The 26,930-nt window shown below is 44.0% G+C and overlaps 1 protein-coding gene across 2 annotated transcripts; it reads right to left on the reverse strand.

Moving 5' to 3' along the window:
- Positions 1-2,197: 2,197 nt before the first annotated feature.
- On the reverse strand, positions 2,198-23,591 carry LOC111973919 (WD repeat-containing protein 75). Of its 2 annotated transcripts, none has more exons than XM_024001383.2 (20): positions 23,474-23,591; positions 22,701-22,830; positions 22,464-22,529; positions 22,269-22,368; positions 21,674-21,798; positions 21,244-21,314; positions 20,764-20,880; positions 20,554-20,642; positions 15,580-15,738; positions 15,058-15,233; positions 14,587-14,762; positions 14,229-14,380; positions 13,830-14,004; positions 6,341-6,435; positions 6,101-6,196; positions 5,704-5,873; positions 5,380-5,439; positions 5,115-5,261; positions 4,542-4,633; positions 2,198-2,484 (listed from the first exon to the last, which is right to left on the reverse strand). In XM_024001383.2, exons 1-20 carry the CDS (start codon positions 23,557-23,559, stop codon positions 2,274-2,276), a joined length of 2,493 nt encoding a protein of 830 aa, XP_023857151.1. In that variant the 5' UTR covers positions 23,560-23,591; the 3' UTR covers positions 2,198-2,273. The 2 variants fall into 2 exon arrangements, with proteins under 2 accessions (XP_023857151.1, XP_023857144.1); XM_024001376.2 differs by having other exon boundaries at positions 13,830-14,007.
- Between the last annotated feature and the right edge of the window lie 3,339 nt (positions 23,592-26,930).

Consider the following 26,930-nt stretch of genomic DNA (forward strand, 5'->3'; position numbering starts at 1 on the left):
TTACCTGCTCAAAATAATAAAGGGACACTAAAATAACACATCTAGATCTGAATGAATGAAATATTCTTATTAAATACTTTTTTCTTTACATAGTTGAATGTGCTGACAACAAAATCACACAAAAATTATCAACGGAAATCAAATTTATCAACCCATGGAGGTCTGGATTTGGAGTCACACTCAAAATTAAAGTGGAAAACCACACTATAGGCGTGATCCAACTTTGTGTAATGTCCTTAAAACAAGTCAAAATGAGGCTCAGTAGTGTGTGTGGCCTCCACGTGCCTGTATGACCTCCCTACAACGCCTGGGCATGCTCCTGATGAGGTGGCGGATGGTCTCCTGAGGGATCTCCTCCAGACCTGGACTAAAGCATCCGCCAACTCCTGGACAGTCTGTGGGTGCAACGTGGCGTTGGTGGATGGAGCGAGACATGATGCCCCAGATGTGCTCAATTGGATTCAGGTATGGGAACGGGCGGCCAGTCCATAGCATCAATGCCTCCCTCTTCCAGGAACTGCTGACACACTCCAGCCACATGAGGTCTAGCATTGTCTTGCATTAGGAGGAACCCAGGGCCAACCGCACCAGCATATGGTCTCAAGGGGTCTGAGGATCTCATCTCGGTACCTAATGGCAGTCAGGCTACCTCTGGCGAGCACATGGAGGGCTGTGCAGCCCCCCAAAGAAATGCCACCCCACACCATGACTGACCCACCGCCAAACCGGTCATGCTGGAGGATGTTGCAGACAGCAGAACGTTCTCCACGGCGTCTCCAGACTCTGTCACATGTGCTCAGTGTGAACCTGCTTTCATCTGTGAAGAGCACAGGGCGCTAGTGGGAATTTGCCAATCTTGGTGTTCTCTGGCAATGCCAAACGTCCTGCACGGTGTTGGGCTGTAAGCACAACCCCCACCTGTGGACGTCGGGCCCTCATACCACCCTCATGGAGTCTGTTTCTGACCGTTTGAGAGACACAATCACATTTGTGGCTGCTGGAGGTCATTTTGCAGGCAGTGCTCCTCCTTGCACAAAGGCGGAGGTAGCGGTCCTGCTGCTGGGTTGTTGCCTCCTCCACGTCTCCTGATGTACTGGCCTGTCTCCTGGTAGCGCCTCCATGCTCTGGACACTACGCTGACAGACACAGCAAACCTTCTTGCCACAGCTCGCATTGATGTGCCATCCTGGATGAGCTGCACTACCTGAGCCACTTGTGTGGGTTGTAGACTCCGTCTCATGCTACACTAGAGTGAAAGCACCGCCAGCATTCAAAAGTGACCAAAACTCAGCCAGGAAGCATAGGAATGAGAAGTGGTCTGTGGTCACCACCTGCAGAACCACTCCTTTATTGGGGGTGTCTTGCTAATTGCCTATAATTTCCACCTGTTTATTCCACTTGCACAACAGCATGTGAAATTTATTGTCAATCAGTGTTGCTTCCTAAGTGGACAGTTTGATTTCACAGAAGTGTGATTGACTTGGAGTTACATTGTGTTGTTTAAGTGTTCCCTTTATTTTTTTGAGCAGTGTATATAGATATACACACATTTTAGAATAAGGCTGTAACGTAACAAAATGTGGAAAAAGTCACAGGGTCTGAATACTTTCCGAATGCACTAATTAGATATTTCTGGATTTATTTGAATACATTTGCAAAAAAATAAAACGATTTCACTGTCATTATGGTGTATTGTGTGTAGATGGGCGAGAAAATCAATTTAATCCATTTTGAATTCAGGCTGTAAATGTAGAATAAGTCAAGGGGTATGAATACTTTCTGAAGTCACCGTACATTTACAGTCATTTAGCAGGCACTTATCGGAGCAATTTGGGTTAAGTGCCTTGCTCTAGGGCACAGACTTTTCACAGTCGGCTCGGGGATTGGAACTAGCGACCGTTCTGCTCTTAACTGCTAGGCTACCAGACATGTACATCCACCCATGAAGGGTACATCCATGAATGCACTGTATAGGCAAACTGGAAAATGTATATGGCAGCAACCTTGACACAAAGTATGAATACAATTGATTGCACTAGATGGACTTTGATAAGTGAATCACTCTGCAAAACAAACTACTGTACGGAGCTAGACATAATACAAAGTGATATTTTTTTACTTTAAAATTGTTTTGTTTTAATCCAGCAAAACTGAAACATTGTTGGGGCAATGCCAGAAACAAGCATGATACGGCACATTTGAAAACAGAAATATATTTTATTACATGAAAATACACCCTTTGGAAAAGTGTGTGTGTTTGGGCTTGGTCACGCTTAACAGTCCAGGAGGCTGCTGAGCCAGCTGTGGTCAAATGTTTTAACTTTCCTCAGTTCCCTCTCCTGGGCTTTGGTGAGAGCTGGTGCCCCAAACTCCTCGGGTGGGCCGCATGCTGCCGATTCCCCCAGACGGGGGTCTGCTTCCCCTTCGGAGTCCTCTTCCTCTTTCTCGCTCTCCATTTCCTCTTCTTCATGTTCTTTTTCCTCTCTTCAGCAATTTACAAAAAAAAAACACGTGTAAGTGGGGTGAGAGCCCTCAGCGCAGGGCTTGTGACCAAACATGACKAAGCAAGTATTCCAAAATATTAAAACAGTCAACATAAAATGTGATTTTCCATAGTACCGTCTAGCATATGGGGGGAATTTTCTGACCCAAAGCGCATATCAGCCGCTTTCTCACGGAAGTGAGATGTAGCATTTGTTACTGTACCTACAGTGCCTTCGGAAAGTATTAAGACCCCTCGACTTTTCCACATTGAGACTAACGTAACATTCTAAAAATATAGATTAAATCCTCAGCAATCTACACACAATACCCCATGATGACAAAGCGAAAAACAGGTTTTTAGAAATGTTTGCAAATTTATAAAAAATAAAAGATACCTTATTTACATAAGTATTCAAACCCTTTGCTATGACTCAATTTAGATCAAGGTGCATCCCGTTTCCAGTGATCATCCTTGAGATGTTTCTAGTCCACCTGTGGTAAATTCAATTGGAGATAATTCGAAAAGGCACAAACCTGTCTATATAAAGGTTCCACAGTTGACAGTGCATGTCAGAGCAAAAAACAAGACATGAGGTTGAAGGAATTGTCCATAGAGCTCAGAGACAGGATTGTGTCGAGGCACAGATCTGGGGAAGGGTACCAAAACATTTCTAAGGACACAGTCGCCTCCATCATTCTTAAATGGAAGTTTGGACCCACCAAAACACTTCCTAGAGCTGGCTGCCCGGCCAAACTGAGCAATAAATAGGGGGAGAAAGGCCTTGGTCGGGGAAGTGACAAAGAACCCGATGGTCACTGACAGAGCTCAAGAGTTACTCTGTGGAGATGGGAGAACCTACCAGAAGGACAACCATCTCTGCAGCACTCCACCAATCAGGCCTTTATGGTAGAGTGGCCAGACGGAAGCCACTCCTCAGTAAAAGGCACATGACAGATCTCAGATCATGAGAAACAAGATTATCTGGTCTGATGAAACCAAGATTGAACTATTTTGCCTGAATGCCAAGCATAATGTCTGGAAGAAACCTGGCACCATCCCTACGGTGAAGCATGGTGATGGCAGCATCATGCTGTGGGGATGTTTTAAAGCAGCATGGACTGGGAGACTAGTCAGGATCGAAGGAAAGATGAACGGAGCAAAGTACAGAGATCCTTGATGAAAACCTGCTCCAGAGTGCTCAGGACCTCAGACTGGGGCGAAGATTCACCTTGCAACAGGACAACAACCCTAAGCACACAGCCAAGAAAACGCAGGATTGGCTTCGGGACAATTCTCTGAATGTCCTTGAGTGGTGCAGCCAGAGCCCGGACTTGAACCTGATCGAACATCTCTGGAGAGACTTGAAAATAGCTGTGCAGCAACGCTCCCCCTCTAACCTGACAGAGCTTGAGAGGATCTGCAGAAACTCCCCAAATACAGGTGTGCCAAGCTTGTAGCGTCATACCCAAGAAGAATCAAGGCTGTATTTGCTGCCAAAGGTGCTACAACAAAGTACTGAGTAAAGGATCTGAAATCTCAAATAAGTTTTTTCCATTTTTAATAAAAAATGTTTTGCTTTGTCATTATGGAGTATTGTGTGTAGATTGTAGATCAATTTTAGAACAAGGCTGTAACGTAACAAAATGTAGAAAAAGTCAAGGGGTCTGAATACTTTCCAAACGCACTMTATATAACCTTTTAGGTTTAAGATTATATTGACAGAACAAATTCTTACTTAAAAACAATGACCCGGGGGAGTCCACGAACAGAACTCTACCCACACACTCATACTTACATCCTGACACACACACACACTGATAAAGTGTGTACTGTTGGGGCTACTCGAAGACTAGGGATGGAAAACACTGTGCTAGGGTGTAAGGTCATCGTCACCATACTACTTTGACCTCTCCATTGTTTTCAGGGGAATGTAGATTAACCTACTCATTGTGATTCTATGTCAACATATTCTGTTTTAATTTAAAAAAATGTACTGTATGCCACAAAACATGATCTTGTCTGGAACAATAAACAAACTACTAGTTACTGGACTCACCCGGCAGAGGAGCTGGAGATGAGCAGGGAGCGGACAAACATGGCGCAGAGGAACGAGGCTGAAGGCAGGACGTGGGCTGGGGTGTGCAGCAGCTGAGGGAGAGAGAGCYAGAGAGGAGTGAGTTATGCAGAGGTCCTGATGCGTATTGCTCACTGACTATGCCCTTCAGGGCAATGCTCAATAACCTGGTCTAAAAAGTTAAGCTGGGTTCTTGAGAGAATCAAGTAAGTGTTCCCTGTTTACCTTTACAATTATCAGCCAATAAAACATTTATTGACTAACTTTCTGATACACTCTAGGAATGTTTGCAGACCAATTCGTCTCACCTAGCATCTAAAGTGAGCTCAGTATATTCAGTAGTTCACTGCTTGGAAGTATACAAATACTTGGCACATGCATTTTTTAAGCATTCTAGCAAAGCTAAACATGAACTTTGAGGACCAACACTGCAGAATGTAGAAACACAAGGCTTATTTACAGGTCAGCAAATTAACAGCCAGTGAACATTGCATGCACACACCACACACACACACACACACACACACACACACACACACACACACACACACACACCTCCTTGATGGCAATGGAACCCTGTGGGAGCTGAGTCCTTTCTGCCATGGGATTGGTCAGCGCTTCCTGTTTCTCCAGTTGCTGCCGTCTGTGTTTCCCTAACAACAGGTAGAACGGCGTCACGGCAACACTGTTGTCTACCATGAGCTGAAAAACACACCGAAAACAAAGAGTCAGAACTGACACAGAGAATGCTATACATTGTCACAGAAAAAAAAAGAAGACTAAAATGAATGACCACTTTTGGAACAAAGTGGGATTGTACCTGTTTACTGGATGCCAACAGTCTGTCCTCTTCAGTCTTGGTGCTAAAAGTCAACAAATCCTACAAACGGATGTCAGACAGAAATTCTGTGGTTAGTTACCTGCCAGTGGAATAAGAAGTCAAACTCAAGCATGCTCCTACACCCCAGATGAACAGTTTCCTTACTTTCAATGTAATTCAGTAGTTTGGAGGAACTTCAAACATGTGGTGTGTCCAGTCGTTTCATTTACTAGCGGTGACAAAGGAAAGGAGACGAGGAGAGGACACCATGAGTCTGGAGACCGTGTGTATTATATGTATATATATATATATATATATATTCACCATGTGTTGGGTGAAGAAGTAGAGCTGGGATCTGTTGAGCCACTGGGTACGCTCCTCGCAGCTCTCCAGCATCTGGTCGCGCGGCGCGAAGATTCCATGCTGCACCTTGCCCGTGCACAAAGCCTTCTGGGAGTAGAGGGGCCGTGGCTCGCTGGGCTTGAACACAAACACTGGTGGGAGCAGAGGGCATATTGAGGAGTGAAGTCCATTTAACCTATTTAGACTTGGTTGGGTCTATCGTACGACAAGGCTACAGCACATATTATACAATACCTAAGGGGACCCTGCAATGTGCAATTAGCTACGCTTTGGGCCCGGCAAACGTAATCTAAACCAAACGAGGCAAAATAGTTATGTTGGTACTGGCAGCTAGAACCAGAAACTAGGTAGCACTCACAGTCAGAGCTGCCAGATTGACTGCAGAAGGCAGCGATGTTCTCAGACAGCGGGTCAGTCTGGAGCAGGCTTACGTCCATGGGAGTACTCCACTCCACTGAGAGAAGGAAAGAGAGAAACAGATGTAGAAAGAGAAACGTTTACGGATTGAACAGATTTGTTTTATTTTTTTAGTCATGGATGTGTTGCTTATAGGACAGATGCACACGAGCACACACACGTCAGAGGGCCACCGTCTTACGTGAGCAGGTGAGGAGGTTCCAGCAGCAGAGTTGGTTCTTGGTGCTGGTCCCCAACAGGTACTTGGAACAGCTTAACCGTCCAAAACAAAGGTCCCTGTTGGATCAAAAGAGTCTGTTCACCTTCAAACCATGTCACCCGTCTCTTACCGTACTGTCAAAGTCCACCTGACCATACCACCACCCACCCTAAAAACATATTTCACAGGATTAGTGGCAAGAAGCTTTTCCACACCAGAGCCCCAACTACAAATGCAGTCACCTGAAATCATTTCAGTTCAGACCACATGTAAACACCAAACAGAAAAATCCATAGGTGGTTACACAACGGACTATGAGCAGCTGGAATAACAGTGCAGAGTCCCAGTGCTTGACTTCCACAGCCATCTGTACCAGCAATTGCCTACATCCCTCTGAGCACATACGAGGCAGAGATATCCCTATTCAGTGCTGTGAGAGAAAGTACTTGCCCCCTTTTCTAATTCTCTACTTTWYCATACTGAATGTTATCAGATAGATTTTGGCCCACTCTTCCATGCAGAACTTCTTTAACTCAGCGACATGTGGGTTTTCAAGCATAAACTGCTTGTTTCAAGTCCTGCCACATCATCTCAATTGGGATTAGGTCTTGACTGACTAGGCCATTCCAAAACTTCAAAATGGTGTTTTAGCCATTTTCAAATCATGTAGACTTGTGTTTTCCATCATGATGGAAGTCTACATGATTTGAAAATCAGCTTCAGCTCACAGACGGAAGGCCTGACATTCTCCTGTAGAATTCTCTGATACAGAGCAGAATTCAGGGTTCCTTCTATTAAGGCAAGTCGTCCAAGTCCCGAGGAAGCAAAGCATCCCCAAAACATCACACTACCACCACAATGCAGAGKWGCCACAAGCATTTTGCTACACCTACAATAACATCTGCTAAACATGTGTATMTGACCAACAACTTTATTTGGTGCTTGACTGTTGGTATAAGGTTCTTACTGTGGAATGCGGTGTTTGGTTTTCGCCAGGCATAATCGTACCCATGTCAACCAAAAAGTTATACTTTTGACTCATCTGTCCATAGAACATTCTTCCAAGAGTCTTGATGATCAGCCAGTTGCTTTTTGGCAAACTTGAGTCAACTTTTTTGGAAGAGATGGGTCCCATTATGTCTGGCGAAAACCAAACACCGCATTCTACAGTACGAACCTCATAGCAACGGTCAAGCATGGTGGTGGAAGTGTGATGTTTTGGGGATGCTTTGCTACCTCCGGACTTGGACGACTTGCCTTAATAGAAGAAACCATGAATTCCGCTCTGTATCAGAGAACTCCACAGGAGAATGTCAGGCCATCCAACAGTGAGCTGAAGCACAGCTGGGTAATGCAGCAAGACAATGATCCAAAACACACAATCACGTCTACATGAAAATGGTTAAAAAGCAACAAATTTAAAGTTTTGGAATGGCCTAGTCAAAGTCCAGACCTAATCCCAATTGAGATCTAGTGGCAGGACTTGAAATTAACAGTTCAGGCTTGAAAACCCACAAATGTCACAGAGTTAAAGAAGTTCTGTAAGCAAGAGTGGGCCAAAATTCCTCCACAGCAATGTGAGAGACTGATCAACAACTACAGGAAGCATTTTGTTGCAGTCATTGCAGCAAAAGGTTGCACAACCACTTATTGAGTGTAAGGGGGAAATTACTTTCACACAGTGGAATTGGGTGTTGCATAACTTATTTTAATAAATAAACACACTGAACAAAAATATAAACGAGGCCTCCCGGGTGGCGCAGTGGGCTAGGGCACTGCATCGCAGCGCTAGCTGCGCCACCAGAGTCTCTGGGTTCGCGCCCAGGCTCTGTCGCAGCCGGCCGCGACCGGGAGGTCCGTGGGGTGACGCACAATTGGCCTAGCGTCGTCCGGGATAGGGAGGGTTTGGCCGGTAGGGATATCCTTGTCTCATCGCGCTCCAGCGACTCCTGTGGCGCTAACCGAGGGGGCCAGGTGCACGGTGTTTCCTCCGACGCATTGGTGCGGCTGGCTTCCGGGTTGGAGGCGCGCTCTGTTAAGAAGCAGTGCGGCTTGGTTGGGTTGTGCTTCGGAGGACGCATGGCTTTCGACCTTCGTCTCTCCCGAGCCCGTACGGGAGTTGTAGCGATGAGACAAGATAGTAATTACTAGCAATTGGATACCACGAAAATTGGGGAGAAAAGGGGCTAAAAATTAAATTAAAAAAATATATATATATAAACGCAACATGTAAAGTGTTGGTCCCATGTTTCATGAGCTGAAAAAGATCCCAGAATTTTTCCATATGCACAAAAAGCTTCTCAATGTTGGTTGCACAACTGTGRTWATATCCCTGTTAGTGAACATTTCTCCTTTGCCAAGATAATACATCCACCTGACAGGTGTGGCATAACAAGAAGCTGATTAAACAGCACGATCATTACACAGATGCACCTTGTGCTGGGGACAATAAAAGGCCACTAAATGTGCAGTTGTCACAACACAATGCCACAGACGTCTCAAGTTGAGGGAGCGAGCAATTGGCATGCTGACTGCAGGAATGTCCATCAGAGCTGTTGCCAGAGAATGTTATATTCATTTCTCTACCCTAAGCCGCCTCCAATGTCATTTTAGAGAATTTGGCAATATGTCCAACCGGCCTCACAACCAGGTGTGCCCATGCCAGCCCAGGACCTCCACATATTGCTTCTTCACCTGCGGGATTGTCAAACTTATTCTGATTGGCTGGGCCTGGCTCCCAAGTTTGTGGGCCCATGCCCTCCCAGGCCCACCGGTGGCTACGTTCCTGCCCAGTCATGTGAAATCCATAGATTAGGGCCTAATGAATTTAATTGACTGATTTCCTTATATGAACTGTAACTCAGTAAAATCATTGCAATTGTTGCATGTTGCATTTATATTTTTGTTCAGTATAAAATAAGTATCAATTTTGATTTGTTATTTGTAAACTCAGGTTCCCTTTATCTAATATTAGGTTTTGGTTGAAGAGCTGATAATTCAGTATCAAAATTATGCAAAAATAGAGAAAATCAGAAAGGGAGCAAATTTAAATAATTGAGAGTGATGTATAGTTGACTATCACTGTATGCTGAATACCAGCACCAAGACCAGTTTGTAGTCATTTGCAGGCTGCAGCTAAGAAGTTTTGGCATGCAATTGAATAAGACAACACCAAATACAAATTGTCTGCACTCACTGACCTAAGGAGGGGGAGGGGGGGGGCTGACTTGGCAAGATATTGTAGTAGAGGCCGACACTTAACGTTGCGCAGCAGGCTCTGTCTTCCAAGTTGACACGGCTGGCCAATATGACTTGTTTTTTTGTAAGTTCCCGATCTGTTGCCATGAAGTGCACTCGTTTTGTACAAATATTACAGACTTACAGTTCCTCCAGAAAGTATTCATACCCCTCGACTTATTCCACATTGTTGTTACAGCCTGAATTCTAAATGGATTCAATCTTTTTTTCACCCATCTACACTCAATGGCCCATATTGACAAKGTGAAAATATGTTTAGAAATCTTTGCACATTTATTGAAAATGAAATACAGAAATCTCATTTACATAAGTATTCACACCCGAGTCAATACATGTTACAAACACCCTTGGCAGCGATTACAGCTGTGTGTCTTTCTGGCTAAGTCTAAGAGCTTTGCACACCTGGATTGTACAATATTTGCACATTCTTTTKAAAATTCTTCAAGCTCTGTCAAGTTGGTTGTTAAACATTGCTAGACAGCCATTTTCAGCTAAGTCTTGCCATAGATTTTCTAGCCAATTTAAGTCAAAACTGTAACTAGGCCACTCAGGGACATTCAATGTCATCTTGGTAAGCAATTCCAGTGTATATTTACTCTTGTGTTCTAGGTTATTATCCTGCTAAAAGGGGAATGTCTCCCAGCGTTTGTTGGAAAGCAGACCATTTTTTTTACTAGAAAACTCTAGAGTCCTTGCTGATGAAAAGCATACCCATTACACGATGCAGCCACCATGCTTGAAAATATGAAGAGTGAAACTCAGTGATGTGTTTTGTTAGATTTGCCCCAAACATAACTTTTTATTCAGCACATAAAGTTCATTGCTTTGCCATTTTTTTTTGCAGTTTTACTTTAGTGCCTTGTTGCAAACAGGATGCATGTTCTGGAATATTAATATTCTAGACTTGCCTCCCTCTTTTCACTCTGTCAATTAGGTTAGTATTGTAGAGTAACTACAGCCGTGGCCAAAAGTTGAGAATGACACAAATATAAATTTTCGCAAAGTCTGCTGCCTCAGTTTGTATGATGGCAATTTGCATATACTCCAGAATGTTATGAAGTGATCAGATGAATTGCAAAGTCCCTCTTTGCCATGCAAATTAACTGAATCCCCCAAAAACATTTCCACTGAATTTCAGCCCTGCCACAAAAGGACCAAATGACATCATGTCAGTGATTCTCTCGTTAACACAGGTGTGAGTGTTGACGAGGACAAGTCTGGAGATCACTCTGTCATGCTGATTGAGTTCGAATAACAGACTGGAAGCTTCAAAAGGAGGGTGGTGCTCGGAATCATTGTTTTTCCTCTGTCAACCATGGTTACCTGCAAGGAAACATGTGCCGTCATCATTGCTTTGCACAAAAAGGGCTTCACAGGCAAGGATATTGCACCTAAATCAACCATTTATCAGATCACCAAGAACTTCAAGGAGAGCGGTTCAATTGTTGTGAAGGCTTCAGGGCGCCCAAGAAAGTCCAGCAAGCGCCAGAACCGTCTCCTAAAGTTGATTCAGCTGCGGGATCGGGGCACCAGAAGTACAGAGTTTGCTCAGGAATGGCAGCAGGCGGGTGTGAGTGCATCTGCACGCACAGTGAGGCAAAGACTTTTGGAGGATGGCCTGGTGTCAAGAAGGGCAGCAAAGAAGCCACTTCTCTCCAGGAAAAACATCAGGGACAGATGGATATTCTGCATAGGGTACAGGGATTGGACTGGTGAGGACTGGGGTAAAGTCATTTTCTCTGATGAATTCCCTTTCCGATTGTTTGGGGCATCCGGAAAAAAGCTTGTACGGAGAAGACAAGGTGAGCGCTACCATCAGTCCTGTGTCATGCCAACAGTAAAGCATCCTGAGACCATTCATGTGTGGGGTTGCTTCTCAGCCAAGGGAGTGGGTTCACTCACAATTTTGCCTAAGAACACAGCCATGAATAAAGAATGGTACTAACACATCCTCCGAGAGCAACTTCTCCCAACCATCCAGGAACAGTTTGGTGACGAACAATGCCTTTTCCAGCATGATAGAGCACCTTGCCATAAGGCAAAAGTGATAACTAAGTGGCTCGGGGAACAGAACATCGATATTTTGGGTCCATGGCCAGGAAACTCCCCAGACCGTAATCCCATTGAGAACTTGTGGCCAATCCTCAAGAGGCGGGTGGACAAACAAAAACCCACAAATTCTGACAAACTCCAAGCATTGATTATGCAAGAATGGGCTGCCATCAGTCAGGATGTGGCCCAGAAGTTAATTGACAGCATGCCAGGGCGGATTGCAGAGGTCTCGAAAAAGAATGGTCAACACTGCAAATATTGACTCTTTGCATCAACTTCATGTAATTGTCAATAAAAGCCTTAGACACTTATGAAATACTATGGAATACTGAAGTATAATTACAAGCAACATCTGACAAAAATATCTTAAGACACTGAAGCAGCAGACTTTGTGAAAATGAGTATCTGTGTCATTCTCAAAACTTTTGGCCACGACTGTACAATGTTGATCCATCCTCAGTTTTTTCCCCATCGCCGCTATAAAAAACTCTAACTAAAGTCATCATTGGCCTCATGGTGAAATCCCTGAGCAGTTTCCTTTCTCTCCGGCAACTGAGTTAGGAAGGACGCCTGTATCTTTGTAGTGACTGGGTGTATTGATATACCATCCAAAGTGTAATTAATAACTTCATCATATTCAAAAGGATATTCAATATCTGTTTTTTCCCCCTCTTTCTTTTAACAATAGGTGCCCTTCTTTGCGAGGCATTGGAAAACATCCCTGGTCTTTGTGGTTGAATCTGTGTTTGAAATTCACTGCTCGACAGAGGGACCTTAATTGTATGTGTGGTGTAGAGATGAGGTAGTCATTCAAAAATCTTGTTGCATACTATTATTGCACACAGTSAGTCCATGCAACTTATTTGAGTTAAGCAAATGTGTACTCCTGAACTTTAGGCTGCCATAAAGGAATTAAATGCTTTGCCTCAAGACATTGAACTTTGTCATTTGATTCATTTGTAAAAACACAATTACACATTATGGGCTATTGTGTGTAGGCCAGTGACACAAAATCGCAWTTTAATCAATTTTWAATTCAGCCTGTAGCACAAAATGTGGAAATGGTAAAGGYGTATGAATACTTTCTGAAGGAACTGTAAGTACCACAGAGGGTGTTACACAAGTAAACAACGGGAATGTGAACCTAAGTTCATATCACGAGTCATAACTGTTGGTTTAACACTAGGAGAGTCAAGAGTTTAATTGACTCAAAATGGACTAACTTTTTTAATAACGCAGCCATTTTTTAAAGTCATGTCCTCCTGTCCTTGACTTCTCCTAAGTCTATATAACACACAGTCGTTGTTAGAATTGTAATATCACGAACAGAATGTGTTATAAGCAGTTTTAAGAYGACATGTGATTTACAGCCAGTTATTTCACTGGTAGTCAGCCTGTCCAGCTGATGGCCCGTTGACACTAAACCTAAACTATATCGAAACWAAATTTCACACAGAGTTAGCCTACAGACAAGATTAAATTGACAATAGTCTAATGGGAAAGAATATATTCAACTGTATATGAAGAATCTGATGAACAGCACAGCTTGGAATAGACATGAATTGCAGCAGCAAAAAGGGACATGATTTATAAGAGAGTCAAAAGCAGGTAAGACTATACTGTATCAGAAAGAGCAGGTTCTGCCATTTCTGAAATCACCTCTCCTTGCCAAACAACTCMTACAAATMACCCCTTGAGCTCTATTTCAAAARCMAACTTTTTGGCAGAATTACCACGATTTCATGCGCTCCRGGTGTGCACTGGAACACTCCAAAGCATAGTAATATATTTGGACTCATTATGAATACATTATGCCACTCTGTCCTTTTGAAATGCATACTGTTCCTTAAGACTTGCCCTTAACGAATGAACTTTGCTATGGTGTTTATTTAATAGTTTTTAACACTTGAATTGTGGCGTGTGTGTTTTTTTCGTTTGTACATAAACTACGTAATAAAAATGCTAGTGGTCCAACGAGCCCTAGGCTTTTCTAGGGTTAGGCCATCTTGTTTGTTGACAGACTGCTATATGTGCTAACATTCGTTTTTTGTTAGCAAAGTTGTTGAAACGTCTGCTCGTTTCAATGGTCGTGTGTGTTTGTGTATACTTGTATCAGTGTGTGAATGTTTGTAAGTGTGTGTGTGTGTGTGTGTGTTCTGACCTGATGGCTCCTGGGGGCTGGGATAGAGTGGTGAGTAGCTCCCAGGAAGTGGGGCTCCACACGGTCACCACCTCCTGGAAGCCCACGGCCAAAAGGGAGCCGTCAGCCGAGAAGGAGCAGCAACCGGGCTTCAGGAGATGATACCCACCCACAAAGTCACATGCCCAGAAACCCTCTGCTGGTCGTCATACGCATACAGAGAAAGGAAAAGCCAGGGAGAACGTTAGAGCACCAGTTTGATTTGGCTCATCGGTACCTTGATTGGGCAAATCATGTGTCGGTGAATAATAACTAGCAGGTCTCAAGGACCTATTATATAGGAAGACTTGCCAAATCCTGGCCATCAGGCTCAAACCAAAAATCAAAACCCATAGAAAGAACCACCTCGGGACTACTTACCCTTGGTGTCTGAGTGGTCTGCCAGCAGCCAGGCTTTGAAGTGGCCYTCGAGGCTAGTGGTCACCAGCATGGTGGTCTCTGGGGAGGGGCTGAAGTACATGGCTGTAATCCGGTCCTCGTGGGGAGCTGTCACTGTGGTGTTCAGCACAAAACTACAGAGGGGGACGAGGTAGGGTGGAGAGTGGGTGAAAGATGGAAACCACATACTTAAATATATCACAAATGGAGCAGCGTTACAGCCAAATGTGTGAACAGCAATAACTAAGGGGCCTGTTATTGACGAGCATGAAAACAATGCCACAACATGTTGATATGAAGACATGTACAACATGCAACCAGGCTTATAAATAAATAGTACCTCTGAGTTAGCTTGTCGTACGCCCACAGCTTCAAATTGATCTCCAGCTCAGCGCCTTTTTTTCTCCTCTCCTCCACGGTAGCAAGCCAGTCGCCGCGGGCGTCGAATGCCGCTTTGACCACCTCAAACTGGTCCAGACCCTCCTCGTGGATGTACTCCTGCTGTACTATGTCCAACTGAAGGTAGAAGAGAAATATAAAAAATAATTTTCATTAACTTGATTGGTCAATAAGAGTTCATTCATTATCAAATAGTTACATTTTTTGTTCATGACAAATGAGCGAAGTCAGACCGTCAAGACTCAGGCCATAGAAATAAAACGACTTGAATATCCATTCTAGTCATTCCATTTCTACAAGTCATGTGACAAAGTTCAAGAACATTCCGAGGTAGCTGCCTTGCCCAAGTTTACAAGGACAGTGTATGGTGGTTTTAAATTGACAGCTCCTGTAGATAAAAAGGKGTGCATACGTTGTAGAGTTGCTTGTCGCGGTGGAGAGAGTAGAACTGCAGGTGCCCTGGTTTCCCGTTAAGCACCAAAGCTTTACTGCGCGGGTCGATGATTAGGTTTGTCCACACACCATCGCCTTTAACCAGCCCCTGGATGATGGCCGACACTTTGACACAACTCTGAATGATTGTGATCTCTTGAGGGGGGCCGAGAAAAAGGGAGGAGAAAAAAAACKGAAAGAAAGAGAATGGTTAGGTCTACAGATTGAATATTCCTAAAATCTTTCTAGCAGTTGACAAAAGGAACGTACATAGAATGAATACATATGYCCACTGTCCCTTGTAAGTGTGAGACTTAAGGACCCTGACCAGATTTAAGCATCCTTCCTTGAAGAATCCCTGATCTAACATGATTGGATAGGTGCAAGCATGGATTCGGCACACAGCAATGACCAATCCAGTCATGTCAGATCAGTGATTACTTCAAGGGAGGGAGGAGAGATGAACCGTGAAATTCTTGTAACAGGCTGTAATAGTCCTTACTGTTGTCAGAGTGCGAGGTGCAGAACAAGGAACCGTCAGGTGACACGGCGATGTGTGTGATGGCGCCGCCCAGGCGCGGCAAGAAGTCTTTCTGGTTCTCCTGTGTGTAATGCCATTGGACCAGCACGGACTCTATGCCCCCACTCAGAAGATTAGTGCCTACAGAAAAGGAAGCAYAGAGTCACGCCACTGGTAAAAATCCTTCCACCATGAAAACAGTTGGCATAGAGCAGTGGTCCCCAACTACATTCAGTCGCGGGAAGATTTTTTCTTTTCTTTAGTGGATGGTCGAGGGCCCGGAACGTCATGAATAATTTGTACACTCCAAATTTGATCGCAATTATGACAAAAACAAATKATTTCAAACCTTGATTACATTGGGATACGAACACATATAATAATTTGTAAAGCGCTTTTCATTAGTTCTCAAAATATAAACATACATTTAGAATCAAGGCAGGTAAAATAGCCCTAGCGGGCTAGGCACTAAATACATTTTAGATTGGAACTAGGACTATGAAAGAGTATATAGAAGTGGGTTAAGGCCATTAAAAACATTCAGAGTGATCAAGCGGCTCTCAGATGGTCAGGGAGAGCATTTCATAGGAGGTACAAGGGAGCAGAAGCCTCGGTCCCCCACAGTTCAGAGACGTGTCTTGGGTACTTGAAGCAGTAGGGAGTGGCTAGAATGCCTCCATAATGTGTCAGAATACTTGGGAACAGATTTCCTAAATTAAAATCACTTTCAGCTCATTTCCTGCTGATTTTACAGTCTTATGTCCATCAACGAAATATGTATGTATGTATGTATTCAAAACCTTTCCCTTTTTCATATCGTTGTTAGCCTTATTCTAAAATGTATGAAATTAKATTTTTTCATCCATCTACACACACTACCCCATTAATGACAAAGCAAAAACAGGCTAAGAAATCTGCAAATTCAGACCCTTTGCTATGAGACACGAAATTGAGCTCAGGTGCATCCTGTTTCCATTGACCATCCTTGAGATGTTTCTACAACTTGATTGGAGTCCACCTGTTGTAAATTGAAATGATTGGACATGATTTGTAAAAAGGCACACACCGGTCTATATAAAAGGTCCCACAGTTGACAGTGCATGTCAGAGCAAGAACCAAGCCACGAGGTTGAAGGAATTGTCCGTAGAGCTCCGAGACAGGAATGTGTCGAGGCACACGTCTAGGGAAGGGTACCAAAACATTACTGCAGCATTGAAGGTGCCCAACAACACAGTGGTCTCCATCATTCTTAAAAATGAAAGAAGTTTGGAACCACCAAGACTTCCTAAAGCTGGACGCCCGGGCCAAACTGAGCAATCAGGGGAGAAAGGCCTTGGTCAGGGAGTTTGCAAAAAGGCACCTTAAAGGACTCATGAGAAACAAGATTCTCTGGTCTGATGAAACCAAGATTGAACTCTTTGGCCTGAATGCCAAGCGCCACATCTGGAGGAAACCAGGCAACGCCCAGCTGGCCAAAACCACCCCTACGATGAAGCATGGTGGCAGCATCATGCTGTGGGGATGTTTTTCAGCGAAATGAGACTAGTCTCATGACTTTTGGAATTTTCCGTTCTTTGCGCCAAGAGAGGATGGGAATGTTCGCGCCACAATGCTAGCCAAGGTTGCTAATTCGACAGAAGAAATGGACATTCTAAAACCAAACAACGATTTATTCTGGAAATAGGACTCCTTGTACAACATTCTGATGGAAGCTCAGCAAAAGACAACATTTATGATGTTATTTCGTATTTCTTTGTAATATGTTGATGCCTATTCTCCGCCGTGTTGGTGAGCGCTGTCTCACAATAACCCAAGCTGTATGTTGTGGTAAAGTTATTTTTAAAAATCTAACACAGCAGTTGCATTAAGAACCAGTGTATCTTTCATTTGCCATACAACAAGTATATTTATGTAAAGTTTATGATGAGTTCTTTGGTCAGATTAGGTGAGTGTCCAAAATATCTCCGGACATTCTGGGGAATTGTTGCTACATATTCACAATGTATAACCACGATTTGCAGCTCTAAATATGCACATTATCGAACAAAACATAAATGTATTGTTTAACATGATGTTATAAGACTGTRATCTGATGAAGTTGTCCGAAGGTTAGCGATTCATTTTATATCTATTGCTGGTTTTTGCGAAAGCTACCTTTGCGGTGAATAAATGCCTGTGTGTGTTTGGCTATTGTGGTAAGCTAATATAATTCTATATTGTGTTTTCGCTGTAAAACACTTTTATTTTTTTTAAATCGGAAATATTGGCTGGATTCACAAGATGTTTATATTTTATTTGCTGTACACCATGTATTTTATGATGAGTATTTATGTATTTCACGTTGCTCTCTAATTATTCTGGCTGCTTTGGTGGTATTTTAGATGGTGGCTGCAATGTAAAACTATGATTTATACCTCAAATATGCACATTTTCGAACAAAACATAAATGTATTGTATAACATGTTATAAGACTCATCTGATGAAGTTGTTCAAGGTTAGTGATTAATTTTGTCGGTCTTGTGAAAGCTACCTATGCTGTGGAAACATGGTGAAAATATGCGGTTGTGTGTTTGGCTATTGTGGTTAGCTAATAGAAATACATAGTGTTTTCGCTGTAAAACATTTGAAAAATCGGAAATGATGGCTGGATTCACAAGATGTTTATTTTTCATTTGCTGTATTGGACTTGTGATTTCATGAAAATTATATTATATGATATCCCTGTCCCGTTAGGCTAGGCTAGTCAGCTTTTTTGATGAGGAGGATCAAAAAATCGTTGTTTTTTTAGAATGTCCATTTCTTCTGTCGAATTAGCAACTTTGGCTAGCCATGTGGAGCTCACGTGTCCAAGAAATGTTTGCGCCTGGAACGAAAAATTCCAAAATTCACAATAAACGTCGAATAAACTGGTCAAACTCGGTTGAAAATCCKTCTTTATGTTTTTATCATATGTATCCAATAAAGTCAGAGCCAGAGCATTTCGTCGTGTATACCTAAAGCATTTCAGAAGACAATGTGGGGTTCCCTGGTGCGCAGTTGAATACTGCCAATAGGGCAGACCTGTCACTCCAAAAGCTCTCATTTGGTCTCACATCAAGCTAGACACCCCATTCAACATTCTACTGCCTGTTGACATCTAGTGGAAGGCGTATGAAGTGCATACAGAGCCATAAATATAAGGCAATTGAATAGGCAMGCCCTGACACAGAGCCCCATTTTCAGAATTTTCACTTCCTGTTTGGAAGTTTGCTGCCAAATTAGTTCTGTTTTACTCACACATATAATTCAAACAGTTTTAGAAACTTCAGAGTGTTTTCTATCCAATAGTAATAATAATATGCATATTGTATGATCTAGAACAGAGTACGAGGCCGTTCAATTTGGGCACGATTTTTTCCCAAAGTGAAAACAGCGCCCCCTATTTCCAAGAGGTTTAACTTGGGTCAAACCTTTTGGGTAGCCTTCCACAAGCTTCCCACAATAAGTTGGGTGAATTTTGGCCCATTCCTCCTGACAGAGCTGTTGTAACGGAGTCAGGTTTGTAGAGTCAGGTTTGTAGGCCTCCTTGCTCGCACACGCTTTTACCGTTCTGCCCACAAATTTTCTATAGGATTGAGGTCAGGGATTTGTGATGGCCACTCCAATACCTTGACTTTGTTGTCCTTAAGCCATTTTGCCACACCTTTGGAAGTATGCTTGGGGTCGTTGTCCATTTGGAAGACCCATTTGCGACCAAGCTTTAACTTCCTGACGGATGTCTTGAGATGTTGCTTCAATATATCCACATAATTTTCCTCCCTCATGATGCCATCTATTTTGTGAAGTGCACCAGTCCCTCCTGCAGCAAAGCACCCCCACAACATGATGCTGCCACCCCCATGCTTCACGGTTGGGATGCTGTTCTTCGGCTTGCAAGCTTCCCGCCTTTTCCCGCCAAACATAATGGTCATTATGGCCAAAGAGTTCTATTTCTGTTTCATCAGACCAGAGGACATTTCTCCAAAAAGTACGATCTTTGTCCCCATGTGCAGTTGCAAACCGTAGTCTGGCTTTTTATGGCGGTTTTGGAGCAGTGGCTTCTTTCTTGCTGAGCAGCCTTTCAGGTTATGTCGATATAGGACTCGTTTTACTGTGGATATAGATACTTTTGTACCCGTTTCCTCCAGCATCTTCACAAGGTCCTTTGCTGTTGTTCTGGGATTGATATGCACTTTTTGCACCAAAGAACGTTCATCTCTCCTTCCTGAGCGGTATGACGGCTGCGTGGTCCCATAGTGTTTATACTTGCGTAACATTGTTTGTACAGATGAACGTGGTACCTTCAGGCGTTTGGAAATTGCTCCCAAGGATGAACCAGACTTGGAAGTCTACAATTTTTTTAATGAGGTCTTGGCAGATTTCTTTTGATTTTCCCATAATGTCAAGCATAGAGGCACTGAGTTGGAAGGTAGGCCTTAAAATACATCTACAGGGACACCTCCAATTGACTAAAATTATGTCAATTAGCCTATCAGAAGCTTCTAAAGCCATGACAATTTTCTGGAATTTTCCAAACTGTTTAACGGCAGTCAACTTAGTGTATGTAAATTTCTGACCCACTGGAATTGTGATACAGCGAATTATAAGTGAAATAATCTTTCTAAACAATTGTTGGAAAAATGACTTGTGTCATGCACAAAGTAGATGTCCTAACCGACTTGCCAAAACTATAGTTTGTTAACAAGAAATTTGTGGAGTGGTTGAAAAATGAGTTATAATGACCCCAACCTAAGTGTTGTAAACTTCCGACTTCAACTGTATGTAATATTATATATATATCTATAATTGTTTTTGCTGATTAGACTTGAGGGGGCAAATAAAATCACCCGGCACCTATTGGGGAACCCTGGCATAGAGTGATCAGAGATGATATGTCTAGGTATAATTCAACAGTTATGGGGTCAGTGGTTATATTACCTTCTGGGGTGAAGCACAGTGTGTTGACAGCACCGTGGTGCCAGTGCAAGGTGGAGTATGTGTACTCCTTCTTCTGGTTGAAGTTTCTCCTATGAAAACAGGGAAAGAACATTGACTGTGAGTGATGCCAATCAAGTGTTTCCCCTTAGATTTGGTCTTTGGTGAGGCCATGTTTGGGCATGGTCTCTAAGTTCTTCGAGCATCACTCACCACATGCGAATCTTGCCATCTGCGTGACCTGTGGCAATACAGTCCTCTTTAGGGTGGCACGAAACACAGGTGAAGGCATTCTTGGCCCTTTTCTTCATCCCTGACTTCAGGGAAAACCTGTGGGGCACAGAAACAAACAATACAATTGAATGAGTACTATGACAAAGTCATGAGCACTGTTATTTGGGCAATGTCAAATATGGACAATCTCAAAAATACTGTAATGTAATGAATCCTTATGATACTTATTAGTTCCCTTTTACAGATAAGGGGTAGCTCAAAACAATGGAGGGCTGGCTGAACTCCCACTCCTGACTACAGACAAGCAGAAAGGCCACTCATCCAACAGATAAGCTGCCGTTCAGCGTGGTTGGACTTGTGTTGCTCAAACACTAGCCAGAGAGACAAAACCACACATTACCATTCATGCCTACTGTCATTGAAGGGGACAGCCTCCTGATGTGCGAGAATGGTGTTTACCTGTACGACTTCTGCTTTTTGAAGAAAAATACCTCGAGCTGTAAACCTTTGACAGCAGCTACGTATTCACCCTGTGAGAAAGAGTGGAGGAAGAAACAAGAGGTGCATTATATTCATTAGTGCACATTGTTGTAAACGGTGTTCGGGGGGTCCCTCCCCGTTTCAGCCTGTCTGTTTCCAAGGAGTACACCCAAGGTTTCAAGTAAAAACCTGGCGTCAATATCGAAGGCGATAATAAAACATGTAATGCCTTTTGCTAAAATCAACAATGTGCAAACTATGACAAGAGTGTGCATAAAGATTGTTGTAATGTCTCCTGCAAAAGCAATCATTATGGTTTAAGTGTTACCCTTGGCTAAGTCGTTTGCTGCCAGAGACTTGTTTTCTACTGGAMTACCTGGTACATGAAGTATAGGCCTACTACACGTACCTCTCTGCCAAAGGAGGCAGCCCCAGGGTGGGGGCTGACATCACAGAGCACGGCCGACAGCTCTCGCGCTTCCACTTCCTGGTCCCCACTGCGGGGCAGATTAACAGCCACCAGCTGGAACAGCTCTGAAGACACACCACATATGGGTCAGAGGTCACCCTCTTCAACATTCTGCACCATTTTGTTGAGCAATTACATAGAAATCACCTTTGACTTAAAAGAACACTGCCATCTTGTCTACTTCAGATTTTCTCATTGAGCGAGGTGAGTGTCAACATGACATTTGGCACTTTGGGGTGGACACCCAGCTGTCTCAATCAATGAGAGACGATATGAAACAGACAAGATAGCAGCGTACACATTGTTGGATTACTTAATGGATTTAAAATGTAATAACGGCTCATTTTCTAAATTCTAACAAACCCCTTGCAACTAGACATGGAAGTTTAGAAGACGTGGTGTCTTCCAAGTCGGGATTTGAGGAAGTATCGCCAAGGTTGGTCGAAAAATCTCTGTGCTGTGCTTTACATTACCTACTGTGTAACGGCTGTACGGAAGCGTTCACATAGCCTTTTCAAAGTGTAACTATACTTACCAGAGCTTTTGTAATTTGCCATGGGAACGACGACAAAAACAACTCCTCCATGTTTTTCCGAGACGTAAATGGAGTAGATTGGGTACCCGATAATGAAGGTCTGAAAAGTATCATAGTAAGTCATTTAAGCACATGAAGCAAACAGGAAGCAGTGATTAAAACTGACTTTGGTAAAGAATGCTGCTGTGGCAGTACCTTGATGAGGATGCCATCCGTGAAGTCCCACAATCGGACAGTGCCATCTGCTGAACACGAGTATACCTGCAAGAGGGTGCGACAATGTCACGTCTACACTCAAAACATCCAATGTGCAAACACTCCTCAGACACCCAACCATAGGAGCGACAACAAACCATGTTTCTTTAGAGTTAAACATGTTGCTGATCAGACAAAGTTCGCAGACACGTATATGTAGCAACTGTATTGACAAACCTGCAGATGGTTTGAAGGGTTGAGGACAACGCCTGTCACCAGGTCAGTGTGTCCCTGCAAATCATGGACGTATTCCTCTGTGCTGGTACTGTACACGTTCACGGACTCCCCCGCCGCACACAAAAGGAACCTGCCGAAAACGACCGGATTGAAATCAGTTTACAGACTACGGTTATTCCAGATTCAATGTAACGTTAGCTAGATTGGGGCGGCAGGTAGCCTAGTGGTTAGAGCGTTGGGCCAGTAACAGAAAGGTTGCTAGATCGAATCCCCTGAGGTKAAATCTGTCGTTATGCCCCTGAACAAGGCAGTTAACCCACTGTTCCTAGGCCGTCATTGTAAATAAGAACTTGTTCTTAACTGACTTTCCTTGTTAAATAAAGGTGGGGAAAAAAGATGCCTGATAGTTTATCGTAATAAACAAACTAGCAAGCTAGTTAAATAGCAAATACAGGTTTAGCTATTTAACGTTAGCTAACGTAAACATACCGGTAAAGTAAGCTAACGTTACATGTTAATTCATAGTACAGTAGCCAGATAGCTAACGTTACCTTAGTTGAATCCGTGGCTTTCTAGAATTCTGTTTCTCTGACGTTTAGAATACTGCTATGTATACTGTTAGAATATTAGCTATGTTAGCTAGCTCACGTTAGTTGTACAGTAACAAGTTAGCTAGCCACAGTAGCTAACCATGACTACACTTTGCGTCCATACTTGTGACATATATTTAGTTCAGGTTTAGCTAATGTCTGCTGCAATCAATACATACGTACCTGGAATCATTTGTAATAACTGGCTCCCTAAAGTTTATTTTGCTGCCACCACGGTGAACCATGCGGATTTCTGCGTGCTCCACCATCTTCCCGAATTTCAACTATGAACCTTCACATCTGAACCACACGTGGCTATCTTCTGTTCTTGTTTATTCAGAACTGGTGCCTAGTCGCCCTCAAGCGTTCTACTTAAATTACTGCATATGTATATGTATATACAGTAGCAGTCAAAAGTTTTGGACACCCTTCGTTCAAGGGTTTTTCTTATTTTTTTTTACTATTTTCTACATTGTAGAATAATAGTGAAGACATAAAAACTATGAAATAACACATATGTAATCATGTAGTAACCAAAAAAGTGTTAAACAAATAAAAATATATTTGAGATTTGAGATTCTTCAAGGTAGCCACACTTTGCCTTGATGACAGCTTTGCACACTCTTGGCATTCTCTCAACAAGCTTCACCTCGAATGCTCTTCCAACAGTAAAGGAGTTCCCACATATGCTGAGCACTTGTTGGCTGCTTTTCCTTCACTCTGCGGTCCCACTCATCCCAAACCATCTCAATTAGGTTGATGTCGGGTGATTGTGGAGGCCAAGTCATCTGATGCAGCACTCCATCACTCTCCTTCTTGGTCAAATAGCCCTTACACAGCCTGGAGGTGTGTTGGGCCATTGTCCTGTTGAAAAACAAACTATAGCCCCACTAAGCGCAAACCAGATGGCATATCCCTGCAGAATGCTGTGGTAGCCATGCTGGTTAAGTGTGCATTGAACTCTAAATAAATCACTAAATGTCACCAGCAAAGCACCCCCACACCATCACACCTCCTCCTCCATGCTTCATGGTGGGAACCACACATGCGGATATCATCCATTCACTTACTCTGCATCTGACAAAGACACGGCAGTTGGAACTAAAAATCTCAAATTTGGACTCATCAGACCAAAGGACAGATCTTCACCTGTCTAATGTCCATTACTCGTGTTTCTTGGCCCAAGCAAGTCTCTTCTTCTTATTGATGTCCTTTAGCAAGTGGTTTCTTTGCAGCAATTCGACCATGAAGGCCTGATTCACACAGTCACCTCTGAACAGTTGATGTTGAGATGTGTCTGTTATTTGAACTCTGCYAAGCATTTATTTGGGCTGCAATTTCTGAGGCTGGTAACTCTAATGAACTTATCCTCTGCAGCAGAGGTAACTCTGGGTCTTCTTTTCCTGTGGCGGTCCTCATGAAAGTCACTGGTGTCGAGAGGAGTAGTCGCAGGTTTAGATTGACAAAATGTATTTAAGCACCATAGATCGGGATGAAACAAAATATATCTTCATAAACAAAAAGTCAGAGAGCGAACCCAAAGTGCAAAATATAAAGTACTCGGGAAATAGGAGAGATTCCTCTCAGGAAAACAAGTAACATTTACAATGTCCGACAAAGACAAATGGCAGAGGGAGTATTAATACAGTGATAGAGTGGGGATTGGAACAGGGTGTGTGTAATGATGACGAGACAGGTCTTGGGTTGAGGAGTGAAGGGCGTTTGCCAGCAGTAGATTTGGCAGCAGCTAGAAGGCTGGCAACGCTGAACGCCTGAGCTGGACAGGAGGGGGAGCCAAAGCGAAGGCTGGTGTGACAGTACCCCACCCACCCCCTCGAGGCAGGGCTCCCCGGAGACGCGGTGCTGGTCGGTCGGGACGACGCCTATGGAACCCAGCACCGCTCTTCGGGACCATATCCCTCCCAGTCGACCAGGTACTGGAGAAGCCACCCATGATGCTGTGAGTTCAACAGGCTGCGGACGGAGTACGCCGGGGGCCCCTTGATGTCCAAGGGYGGGGGAGGTGCATCGTGGGGTCTAGCACCAGCCAAGGGACCAGCTGCCACCGGCCTGAGGTGAGATACATGAAATGATAGTGAGATACGGTAATTGACGGGGAGCTGTAATCTGTACGTCACCTCACTGACTCTCCTCAGGACTTTGAACGGCCCCACAAACCGCGGGCTCAGCTTCCGGCAGGGCAGGCCCTTCGTAGAAAGCCAGACCCTGTCACCGGGGTGAAAGACCGAGGCCACACTGCAGTGACGATCGGCCTGCGCCTTCTGCCGGAGGGCAACGTGCTGGAGACGGGTGTGCGCAGTGTTCCATACCTCCTCGACGCACCGGAATCAATCGTCCACCACAGGAGTCTCGATCTGGCTCCGGTGCCAGGGCCGGCTGATAGCATAGAACACACTGAAAGGGTGTGAGGTTAGTGGAGGAGTGACAGAGGGAGCTTTGTGCGTATTTTGCCGAAGTCAGAAACACAGCCCACTTCCCCTGCTGGTCCTGACAGTAACTACAAAGGTACCTACCCAGTTCCTGATTTACCCGTTCCACCTTCCCATTTGATTGGGAACGGTACCCGGAGGTGAGGKTGACCGTGACCCTCAGTCGTTCCATGAAGGCCTTCCAGACACGGGAGGTGAACTGAGGACCACGGTCAGACACGATGTCCTCTGGGATCCCGTAGTGCCGGATGACGTGAGAGAAGAGAGCCTCCGCGGTCTGCAAGGCCATAGGGAGACCAGGCAGAGGAATCAAAGGATAGGCTTTGGAAAACCGGTCCACAACGACCAGGATGGTGGTGTGCCCCTCCAATGGGGGAAGGTCTGTGACAAAGTCCACGGAGAGATGGGACCAGGGTCGCTGTGGAACCAGCAGCGGGTGGAGTTCGCCATAGGGGAGGTGTCTAGGTGTCTTGCTCTGTGCGCAGGAAGAGACATAAACCCGGATGTCCCAGGCCAAGGTGGGCCACCAGTACTTGGCGGAGAGACAGTCGATAATACGGGRCATATCCGGGTGCCCCCCGACACAGGTGATGTGTGTGCCCAGGCMAGGAGATAGTCCCACACAGAGGGCACGTAGATACGCCCCTCGGGACAGTGGGCAGGTGAGGGCTGTGCATGGGYCATAAGGCTGTAACGTAACAAAATGTGGAAAAGTCAAGYGGTCTGAATACTTCCCGAATGCACTATATCTTGYAAACTTGATTGCTGTGATGCAAAACATTTTGGAACTATGTCAAAGATTTTGGGATTCAGTTTTTCTTTAATTCTGCTTTGCCCACAGGTCCCTTCACATATGTGGAATTCACTGGGATGGAAGCTCAGGGGATATCTCACTAGTGACAATGTTATTAAAAGATCCAGAGTGAGTATCTCAAAGGCCTGTCAGACCAGGGCTCTTGACATGCTTTCAACCCGATTACCATCCAGTGTCTGAAAGAAAATTACTGAGGAGTATGTCCAAACTTCTGTTGTAGTATTAGTATGCAATGTCACGCCCTGGCCTTAGTATTCTTTGTTTTCTGTATAATTTTAGTTAGGTCAGGGTGTGACATGGGGGATGTTTGTGTGTGTTTGTCTCGTCTTGGGTGGTTGTATTGTCTAGGTTTTTTTTGTAGAGTTCATGGGATTGT

Source organism: Salvelinus sp. IW2-2015, linkage group LG2 (assembly GCF_002910315.2).
Source record: "Salvelinus sp. IW2-2015 linkage group LG2, ASM291031v2, whole genome shotgun sequence".
NCBI lineage: Eukaryota > Metazoa > Chordata > Actinopteri > Salmoniformes > Salmonidae > Salvelinus > Salvelinus sp. IW2-2015.